An 11,663-nucleotide genomic window follows, 5' to 3' on the forward strand; every position below is an offset into this window, starting at 1 on the left:
GAACCTAGGGTGTAAAACCATTTAGTTGTTTATACCTAAAGAAAATAAGGATGCAAGTAAGTTGTTTTTCATTCTGGCATGGGTGATAATATTGATAGACTAGTCTGACGCTAACAGCAGTTGTTACAGCAGAAACCTCCGTTGCCTGAGCAGCATCCAGAAGTCCTTGTATGTTTTCTAGTGATGTTTAACAAGTGTCAACTTATGTGCCAGAAGCAGATGGTTCTTGATTCAGGCTTGAGTGTCTCCTAAGGCCATAGTTGGCAGTTATGGCAAATTACATTATACGTAAGCAATGCCAGTTGATGCGTTCCATAAAGAAAACCTATGAGTAACACTATGGCACTTTACTTTTTCTCTTCAACTGTTTAAGAATTTCCTTAGATTAATGACACCTGTGTTCCATAAAGCAGATGAAGTTTTGTGTGTTAGCCTGAAAATTACCTGTGTGTCCAGGTTGTTACTAAAGCCTCGTGGAAGTCGGGGAATTTACACAGTTGTGTACTGCTTAGAGGGGCAGTGTCACATGCTGGCCCCAGTGAAGCGGACATCAACGTGATTCTTCTGTTGATTTAGGCAGACTGAAAAAGTGCCAGTGATTACACTTAGTCCTTAGCCAAAAATGAATTATGTGTTCAGGGACTAATTGTTAAGGCGTAACTCAAGGATTTTGCTATTTCAAGCCTTAATGTTGAGTCCATGAAAAATTCTGTCATGGTATGATTTGGCAGAAATACAAAAATTTCTTTCATTTTACTGGTAATGTGCTTAAGGATAACATGGTGGTTTGGCATCTGCTTGGCATCTTTTATTGTGTACAAACCTTTCCTACTGTATCAAGTAGCTGTCTTGCATCTCTTGCCTTACGAGTAAAGATTCAGGCTCCAGGAGTCGCTTGCACGTCTTTCATGTGCCTGAATTCTGGCACATGCCCTTAAATGTTCTCTGTTAACTTGTGTGTATGAGCTCATGATGCATACGATGAGCAGTGTAGAAGAAAACTTTTAGCATCTTCCATGTTGACAACTCTATGTCAGAATTACTTTCATGGCAGTTCACGTACATGGCTCAGCATGATTAGCCAGGCAGCAATCAGGTTGCAGAACTGCATTTGGTGACAACCACTTGCTGTAGGATTTCTGCAAGCTACACCTGAACATGTCCACATCGACCCACTGCTTATGAGCCCTGGCTGGTGAAGATGCCTGGCTAGGGACTGACTGGAGGCTGCTGGAACAATGCAAGGAGTCCTTGGGAAACACACTCTGAGAAGAGCCTCAGTTTTGGTTCCAGGTGAGGCTGCCAGAAAAGGCAGAGAGGCCCAGACCATGGTTCTCTGGCACTGGCAGCAGGGGGTTCCTCCTTCAATCTTCTCAGCTAAGGCTCAAGCCTGAGGGTGTAGGTAAGGTTGGTTGTAGGAAAAGCTCTGTTAGGGCCCTTCTCTTTTCTCAGGGCATTCAGTTGTGCTGCCAAACAGCACAGCCCATTGGATCCTGCCTAACTGATGCATCACTGTCTCCTTTTTATTGTCTCTTCAGGTTATTTCCAGGATTTGTTGAACAAGTCAGAAAAGGCCCTTTATGATGCTTTTCCAAGCCTGTACGGAGATTTGTACACTCAAAACATGAAGGTCTTCAAGGACTTGTACAGTGAACTACGCCGCTATTACCGGGGCTCCAACATTAACTTGGAAGAGGCCCTCAATGAGTTCTGGACACGCTTGCTGGAGCGTCTCTTCAAGTTGATGAATCCCCAGTACCATATCACAGATGAGTATCTGGACTGCATGGTGAAACATGCAGAGCAGCACAAACCCTTCGGGGAAGTTCCCAGGGACCTGAAGGTGAAGGCAACCCGAGCCTTCATTGCAGCACGCTCCTACGCGCAGGGCTTTCTTGTGGGCAGCGACGTGGTCAAAAAGGTGTCTCAGGTATGTTGGGGTTCTTCCTTCTTCACCATCCTCAGATTGGCAGGAGCCAGTCAACTACTGCTGTTAGGGAGAGGGGGGGTTATTTCCCCTCATGTTTTCATTACAAAGCAAGCAGGTTATTTTTCAGTTTTAAAGAACAAACTGCTTGATGGGTTTCACTTTCTCACTTACCCATCAGTGGAAGGGAGCAGCAAGCCTGAACTTCTACAGCCACTGATAGCACAGAAGGAGCGAGATGTATAACTCACCGCAAATCAGTCTTTACCTCATTTTAACCTATGCCAAGGAGATGTCAGTTGCCTAGGCTGTTGCTTGCCTAGATCCCTCGCGCTTCCCCCCCCAGGTAAATGGCATGCCTCTAGATCACACTGCCTTCTTTTCTTCCTTGATGGCAATATGATGTAGGGTGTGCAGAGCTGACTTGTCCTGAGTGTGCTGGGAATACACACAGAGGGATGCATTTCAGCGGTTGGTGATGGGATTGCTGTGTCTGTTTATGTAGCCGTGTATATTTGCACAGCTTCTGTGTACAGAGAGGGTGAGTTTGTAAAGTGCATTGGGATCTTCAGGGATGAAAGGTGCTATATAAATGTAAATTAACATGACTGAATGCAGGGTTTGAGGAGGAAGGAAATTGTCTGTATTCTTTACTGCAGAAGCAGCCTTTCAGAGCCAGAAGAAGGTGATTGTCCTGAAACAAGATATTCAGGCCTTTCACACAGGTAACAAGGAGAAAATCCATACTAAAAAATTACTTGCATACTGCATGTGGAGATGGCAATCAGCAGGTACGAGAATCAGGGTGTGATTAAACTGTGAATGTAAAAATATGGAATTGCAATTAATTTCCTCAGAAGGTAATGTGTGGTAATGTGTAGCAAAGGATGGTACTATTTGATGCAGCAAACCCAGACTTTGATCTCAGGAAGAAACATTAATGTGGTAACAGTGACAAATGCTTTAATTTATCAATGTGGGACTATAAAACTGTTCAGCTACCCAAAAGCCTTTGTACATCTCATTAACATCACACTCTCCTGACACTTAAGACAGATAAAAGAGGAGAATGGTGTAATTTCAAGGGGACCAAAGTAAAATATTTTTCATAAATCCTCTGAATGACAGAGATTTCCAGCTCAATGTGCGTGATTCTGCCTGTAGCTGAGTTCGGGGGTTAAAGCAGGCTGGCAGAGCAACTGCAGTCATGGTATCAGCAGAAGGGAAGGACCTGAGATACTGACATGCAGCACATTTCCCCTGACCTTCATGTAGGCTTCTGACCCATTGCATTTTGATTCTGCTCACCCCTTTCTGAATTATTCTTCTCTTGGCATCACTTATCAAATGGGATGTGGGGTACATGACCAGTCACAGATCCTCCTCTTCCCTCTGCCTCCCCCATCCTGTTCCTCCAGGGTAGACGGTCTTCCAGGAGGGTCCCAGCCATGCCTCTGTCTCATATGAGCCCTCCCTGGCATTGCAGGTAACCCGGCATGTTGCTGTTGTAGCACAATCTGCATGAACTGAGTCAGGAAACCTCAGCAAAGGCTCCCTGAGAGCTGATTTTGCAACAGAGGCCAAAACTGGCCCATTTCCCCTGTCTTCAGGAATGGGTTTAGTACTTGAGGCAAGAGGAGGTGGGAATTCAGAGGTCGGAAATTCATTTTATGGATGCCCTGGTAGCCCTCAGCTGTGTCTAAAACAAAAGGCCTGGTTTACCCACTTGACCAGATGTGCAATTACGCTTGTGCTAAGTGGATGTGAAGTGCAGAATGCGATCCACAACTCGTGCTTTGGTTTTAGTCATTTTTCATGTTGCTTTATACTAACAACATTAGGAGAAAGTGTATAAGGCTTTTATTAAGATCAGAGACTGGGATTTGACTTTCCTGTCAGCTGGTAGCAGCGGCCTTTAAAAATAACTTTTTGAGCTGAAATTTCTTAGGGAGCAGCGGTGAGCGTTTTAGTCAGGAAGCCTGGGGAAAGCCCATGGAAACGGACATGTAGAAATACATTAACTAGCTTTGGCCTTCTGGAAAATTAGATTATTCTGGGTTTATTTATTTGCAAACCCCAGAAAAGCTACTGATTTCTATTAAAACCCTCCTGATTTCATCTACTTACACACTACTAGTTCAGTGTTTGTCACCTATATCCTATCACTGTTTTGGGTCCTTGTGCAGAGTCTGCATGACTGGGCATCCTAGAGAAAGACTGGTGCTGTTTGCCAGATTTTCTGGCTGTCTTAAAATGGGGAAGAGCCCACCCCGACTGAGCAACAGGTGGGGATTTTGTGAGATTTCTTTAATCCCTGCTGACTCTCTGCTGTGCACAAGGGGCATTTCTTCCCCAGCCTCTGGCTGCCTGATGTTGTAGGAAGCCATCACTTTGGGCAGCCCTTGGCTTGGTGGCTGGTGGGTGTGCAGGGATAGGAATGGGAGCAGTGTGCCGGGAGCAGGCGCTTTGCATCCTGCTGGGGATAAATAGTTTGAGGGCAGCCGGGGAGAAAATGGCAAAACCATTTTTCATCTTTACTGCTGTCCTAGCTTTTAAGACAAAGTCACCTTGACAGACTGCAGGCCTGACATCAAGATCTAAAGCTTTTAATGCCGTGGTTCCTGCCACCAACCTGGCCCCACGCTGACAGCGACGGAAGCACTGCCATCTGCACAGCGGCTGTGGGAGGGGGCCTGGGGCACGCATGTGGCTGGTGTGGCTCTTCGCAGCCCGGGCTGCAGGCAGGGCTAGGGATGGACGTGGAGGTTGGCACCTTGCCCTGGTAACAGGGTTAGGGGTTACTGATGTGCCACATGTGGGTGGGAGTGTTGGGGCAGCATCTCTTTGTTCACATTCACGTTAGGTGTTTCTGTAGCTCTTTTTTCAGCACAAATTGAAGTTTTCATTGAAGTTGCACTACGCCAACTGAATTTTTCATCATCTGCATGAAGTAGCAGCTACCAAAACAGCAGCAGCCACCAAATCCTTAGTGAAGGGCATGCAGAAGAAGGGGCTCCCCCAGGGATGCACATCTTGTGCTGTGTGCCAGAGCAAGAGAAAAGAAATATTCCAGTTTTGTTTAGGATCCTTTTCTTTGGTTATGAGTTTGGCAGTTGCCCCAAAACAGCATTCGCTGCAACGCTGAGCTTCATGTGAACAGGTGAAGGCCTTGTGCTGGGAGACTCACTGCCTGCCAGCTGCTGCTCAGAGATCCACCCTTGGTGTGAGTATTTGCTGTGTTCAGCAATGAGAGTGAGAATATGCTCCTGTGGTGTAGGTGAATTGAAATACTGTGGGGGCGGGAAGCAAAACTGAGATGGTAAAAATGGCAAGGGCTGAGACATAACACCTTATAAAACCAAAGCAGAAATCCTCAGAGAGATGCAGAGTGATAAACAGGAATATCCTGGCTGGTTTTGTTATTTACTACTCACATTACGATACTGCTCAGGCATCTAAGTCTTAGGTCAGGACTATTGCACAGAGTGCTGTAGGGGACAGGTAGCAGAGGTGATCCTGTCTGCACCGGGGCACCCAAAAAGGGCAGTGAGACTGTGCATGGGTCCTGCATCTCAACACCATGCCTGCACTGCACTAGCGGACGGGGAGGAGAGCTTCCCCATGCACATAAAAAAAACCAGAGTCCTCAAGTTCCCCTTGGAGACGTGACAACATGTGAGTCTCAGGTGAGAGAGCAGAAAAAGTAAAGAAATAATGCTCTGTTTCCAAAGGCAGGGAGAGGAAATGTTTTAAAATTAATTTTGCTCATCAGTCAGAAAGTGAGTTATTAGGACAATCTTTCCTTTGCTGGATCTTCGTTGCTTTTTGCTTCTGAATTTTAAGTTTCCCCATGGTAGTGGGGATTGATGTGAAGCAACATCAGCTACGTAAGCAAGAAACACATACTTAAATAATCAATTTTAATAGTTGTTTGCATTTCCTTTTCTCAGTAGATGTTCTTAAAGCTGATTCTCATTTGAGTTTGAAACAAAATGTGATGATTTTCTATACTAATTATAAGCTTTTTCACTAAATCCTGTATTTTATTTTACCGGTGAAGGTCGTCTATCAGTACATTTTTATTTAAGCAATACTGTGTCTTATGATACATTTCAGCCTTATTTTTTAAACTTTTATGTTAGTATAAGGTAAATGGCTGCTTTCCTATTTACCATGTGAATAATTTTTAAACACATGGTGGGTCAAGCTGCATTTGGATGGGAACTGAAATCCAATTAAAAAGGCCCAAAAATAGCATTTTTATAAATGTAATAGTTAAGTGAATGTGCTGGATCCATATGGAAAATAATGTTTATCTAAACATGCTTTACATTTCCAAGAAGTCAATAATGTAACAAAGATAGTATGGTCATTCCTGGTCCTCATGTCCTTTAAGATTGTAGCTATTTCTCATACCCTGGTTCTTCCCATACCTTGGAAGGACATAGTTGACTTCCATCTTTCAGCTTCCAGTTGCTTTTTGGGTGAAGTAGGCATAAAATTGATCTGACTGAATAAAATTAAATGAAGAATATAATATTTTTCACACGCTTTAGCACCACTATGCTAAAACAGCTCGAGTGCAGTAAACTCCTGTTCTGTGTGCTCGGTGACACATCTCCATCCTTTCAGCGGCTTATCTTTATTCAGAGCATCAGCAGCAAGTACATAAAAACATAAATAACATTTTATTTCATTTAAAGGATTTCACTTTTGTAATAAAATTAAACATTTATCTAAATGGGCCTCCTCTTGATCCTGAAAAGACAATATTAGTATTTGTAAATAGATGTTAGGAGAATGTTGTTCCATGGCACTGGCAAGTGGCAATATCCTTGTAGCACCATGCTCATTTCTTTTCACTGGATATTATCCCACCTCTCACTTTGGAGCTGTTCAGTTTTTGCACGGCAGAGGTGTGTGTGCTTGTGTTATGGTGATGAGTCGATGGCAGGGTGCCGTTGTGCGGAGACTAGGCGATTTGTATGTGTAATTGCATGGCTTCAAATGTTTTCGATCCAAGACTGTCAGCCCAATTCTCTGCAAACCCAGAAGCTTAATATCCCTTTCCCCAAGCTTACTGTGCTCTCTTAGTCACCAGCCTGCCATCAGCTGCCTTCTTGTTTTAAACAACTTGGTACAGCAGCTCCCACAGCCCCATACGCGCCCCTTGCAGCCCACTGCCCTTTTCTAGCACCGCTGCATGTAAAGCTGAGGAGAGAGTTTTGCACTAATGTTGTAATTTGTTTGGACAGGTTCGAGTCGAGCTGGATGGGGAGCATGCAGTCTTGAACAAATCCTTATGTATTTCACATATAACTTCCCAGTATTTCTATCCGTTACTATGTTTAAATCACAACCCTTCAGGGATAAAACCCCATAGGTGTTCTGAATATAATAGAAATAATGCAGGCAAGCAGATATATGTCTCCCATATTTACCTGGTGGTTAAAAGTCAATTTAATCTAGTTTTCAAAGGATTGAAAATTGTACCAGCTGGAAATAACTGTGTTAGATGAACAGTGCAGGGAGTGTGTTGAATAGGCAGGTGGTGGCTTGCAGTATTTTCTTGCAGAGGGAGAGGAACATGACAGCAGTCTGTCTGTCTTCCTCATTTTAATATCTGAAGGCAGTTCGGCACTAGACAGGAATCCGAAGGCACAGATCCTCCTGGTTAGGTGTGGGTCCTGCCCTCGCAGGCCGTACTGCCTCCTGGAGCTATCGTCACTGCCGTCTAGAAGTGCCCTCACCACTGGCTGCAGAGAGAGACAGGGCCAACTCTGCTCCCTGTTTCACTGCCCCAGTGTGGCTGGATTACCCTCACCTTCATTTTTTTTAATGTTTTTTTTCTGAGTCTGAAAAATGACCATTTGGCTGCTGGGCTGGCAGGGACGAACCCAGGCAGTCTGTTTGGCCTCAGGCTTAACAGCAGCTCTGGTTTGCTGGAGCGCGAAGGGCACGGATTTGGCATCAGCCTCCATCCTCTGTACCCCTCACCCTGTGCTGAGCTGAACACAGCGAGGTGAAAGCAAGAGGGCCACCGAACTGCGTGGTCATCTGTGCCCTACCCCTGCCACTGGACCCCAGCAAAACCACCACCCAGCACGCTGCGCCTGCGTTCTGCTCGCTTTCTGATCCCTGACGGGGGTTTGGAAACATGCTTGATGTATCTTGAATGATGGGCCTGGTGAGGCTTAAAACTCACTGCACTCAAAGGACTCGTGGCTGTGCATTTGTGGAAGGAAGATGCAAAATAATGACTGAAGTGATTATACAATTCATTAGACTTTGGAAGAATCATATTTCTGTCAGCCCAGCAGCTGTTTCTTTTAGAGTTTTATTCTGAAAGATTGGAAAGCTTGGTTCATTTAACACACGTCAAGGTGCTAATTACATCAGGGCTGGCATAAACATGCACAAGGCAGCTGCTGACCATGTGGTGGAGAGAGCAGGGTCTGCTCCCCGCACCAGCTCCCCCGTGCCGGCGGAGGGCTGGGAGCACCTGCAGCTCCCACTCCTTTCACCGGGGAAATTGTGCGCTGACAGCTTGGTGCACAGAGCAGCCATGGCCCTGATTTCTAGTTTGCACATGGGGAGATGCAAAGAACAGCCCAGCCCTGCTTTTTTTGGTCATAGTATTTGAGGGCCCTTCTGTGGAGAGACTGTAAAAATGAAATGTTTTCCAGCATGAAATTGCAATGTTGCAGATAGCCTTGATCACAGAACTGGCCAGCTCTCTGGTGAATCACAAACCTGTCTTCCCAGTGCTGGTCGTGTTACAAAAGAGAGGGCAAGGTTGGCTTTCTGAGTGTGTTCCTGGGCTGCCATTCGTCCCATGGGTGGCTCTGCAGCGCGCCTCACCACCGGCCTGCCAGGACCTGCTCACCTGCTTGACCTTTTTTTGTAGCTGCTGTTCTTCCTACTGACAACTTTATCCCAACTGTACAATTCCAACTGAGGGTTTTGGGGTAATTGGGGTGGCTCTGAACACTGGCCTGTATTTCCCAGCATGCATGGCCTGATCTGTGAATTGAAGAGCTGACCTGTTTTCTCTTAAACACTATCCCAGAATGGGTTTTTCACAGCTGGCAAGAAAAACTGCCCTCACTTCTATCACCTGTCTTTAAAATGTGCATGAGAAGGTAAGTGAGGGTGCTATGAATGCCTTGGCTGCAGCTGCCTGCATAGCTGTGTTCAGCCCCCAGACCTGTAGAGGTCTCCAGCTATAGGTGCTTTCTGCCTCTAGCTGCCCAGAACACATGCCTACCTCTAGAAATCTGCCTGCTATCTGCTGGCTTTACAGCATCCGTTGGTTGATTGATGTCACTGGGTTTAACTTGGTGCTTCTGGAGGTTAGAATAGCCATTCAGACAGTAAGTCCTTCTGCCTGGAAAACCTGAGAGTTAGTGAAGGCACATTTTGACATATATATGAATGTCTGGAGGCATTTTGTGTTCACCCCAACCATCCCCACGTCACGCCAAAACCGCAGCCAGGTGCTACAGGTCCCCATGCCCTCCTTGGGTCTGCACTGCTGCTCGGAGGCTGCAGCCAGGAAGGGACTGGGAGAGCAGTGGCATGGCAGGGATGTGGTCCAGCTCGGTGAACGCCAACACCACGCCTCAGAGAGCTCCCTGCGGGCCAACCTCATGCTCCCTTGGGCAAATTTTTTAGGGGGGACAGAGCCCACAGAACACCACCACCACTGGCAGCACTAGGGACTAGCTCAGCTTTCTCCCTCTATCAGCTGACCCGCCTGCATTCCCATGACAAGCCAGGGGAGTTGACAGCTCTTCCAGCAGCTTGTGTTTTTCACCCAAGCCTCTTTCTCCATCCCCAAATCTCTCCCCTCTACCTAACCCTACTTCTCCTGGGAAGCAAGGCACAGATGGCTTACAGCAGCCTGGGGGTGAATGTGCAAGGGGAGGGGGGGGGGTTAGGAAAAATACCAGCAAGAGCTCAGCTTATTTTATTGGTGTTAAATGCCTTTCAGATGTACTTAAAGGCCCCTGAAGGCTGAGGAGTCCCATCATATTGCAGCTAGGCTGCAGGTTCTCATTTGCTTTTAAGCCAGGCTTCAAAAGGGGAAAGGATTTGGGGTTGGGGTTTTTTTTCTTTTTTCTTTTTTTCTTTTTTTTTTCTTTTCCTTGTTTGAAGGCAGCACTTCAAAAGCAGCATCTGCAGCTTGGCTGCAGGTTCTGGGTGCCAAAGGAGCTGGCCACCTCCTGATGGGCGCAGGAGGAGCCCTGCTGCAGCAGAGCCAGGCTCACCCCTTGCAGCCGGCAGGAGCCAGGCGTGCTGTGCCCAAGAGCCAGCGGCACAGCCCAACCGCACGTCATGCTGCTGCCGTAGCAGCTTGGTACTGCCACTGATAAAATGATTTTCCAGATGCCTGTGGCTTTCTAAAGCTCAACCTTTCTCCAACACTCAGGAAGCTTTTGAGGGGGAGGGAGGATCATTGCTCAGTCAAAAAGACCCTGTAACTCCTGGGCGTGATGTACAGAGCTTGTCCCAGCACTAGGTCTCTTTGGTTGCTGTTCCCCAGGGCTTTCCTCTGTGCATCCCATGCTTCGTTCTTTGGTCTTTTCAGCCACCTTTTCAGGAAATAATTGGCTTAGATAAATAGATGCTTTTTTGGAGTGAGGAGGGTGTAGCAGCTTTTAGCTAAGAGAGAGCTTGTGAAATCTCAGTAACATCTAAGACTCGTATCATCACTTCTGTGGTCCTCTCTCTGCTCATATTACTCAGGGTGTTTTGGAGGCTCTTGAATATTTTCCAAGCAGTAGGCGTTAGGGTAACAGCAGAAAACACGTCTCTGCTTTGCACCTCTCTGTTCTTCTGTGTCACCTGCCAAATGAGGTCCCAGTTCAGAAAGATAAAAAACCTCCCTCTATTATAGATTCAGAGAGGTCCGGGGTCAGGCCAGGAGGGATTACACCCCTTTTGCAGCAAACCTTATGCTGAAAAGAGGTCTACAAATCAGTGGGTGTTGTTTGGAAAATCAGCATATAACATGGGTACATGCTTTAGTGGGAGAAAGAACAGATAATGGTGGGTCTGAGAGAGAAGTGTCCCTTGGCTCTATAAAATGTGCTTTTGTTATCTGTAAGCATGTGTATCTGTGCAAAGATGGGTAACTTGTGCTGAACATGCAAATCACAATTTTGATTTGTTCTTTAAAGGCATAGAGGAAGGATGAGAAGGGTTTTTTTCTATGTTTTAGAAAAATCTAGCTCATTTTGACCAGAGCGCTACCCTGCTGCTGTGTGGCCTACAGAGATTAAGCCCAGGCCAGCCCAAGAAGGGGTCTGGAGCACAAGTCTTACGAGGAGTGGCTGAGGGAACTGGGGTTGTTTAGTCTGGAGAAGAGGAGGCTGAGGGGAGACCTTATCGCCCTCTACAACTGCCTGAAAGAAGGCTGTAGTGAGGTGGGGGTCGGTCTCTTCTCCCTGGTAAGGGGCGATAGGATGAGGGGAAATGGTCTGAAGTTGCGCCAGGGAAGGTGAGGTTAGACATTAGGAAAAATTTCTTCACCGAAAGGGTTGTCAGGCACTGGAATGGGCTGCCCAGGGAAGTGGTCGAGGCCCCATCCCTGGAGGTATTTAAAAGACGGGTAGACGAGGTGCTTAGTGACATGGTTTAGTGGTGGGATGGCAGGGTTAGGTTAATGGTTGGACTTGATGATCTTAAAGGTCTTTTCCAACCGAAACAATTCTATGATTCTATGAACTCTCAG

General features: G+C 46.4%; 1 protein-coding gene across 1 annotated transcript in view; it reads left to right on the forward strand.

Moving 5' to 3' along the window:
- The window catches only part of GPC1 (glypican 1), a 115,155-nt gene that overhangs the window by 85,153 nt on the left and 18,339 nt on the right, over window positions 1-11,663 (forward strand). Inside the window, exon 3 of the mRNA XM_035888840.1 lies at window positions 1,539-1,930. Within this exon, the coding sequence (XP_035744733.1) occupies window positions 1,539-1,930 (392 nt within the window). The remainder of the gene's footprint in view (window positions 1-1,538; window positions 1,931-11,663) is intronic.

Source organism: Egretta garzetta, unplaced genomic scaffold, assembly GCF_000687185.1.
Source record: "Egretta garzetta isolate BGI_Z169 unplaced genomic scaffold, ASM68718v1 scaffold161, whole genome shotgun sequence".
In the NCBI taxonomy this organism is placed as follows: domain Eukaryota; kingdom Metazoa; phylum Chordata; class Aves; order Pelecaniformes; family Ardeidae; genus Egretta; species Egretta garzetta.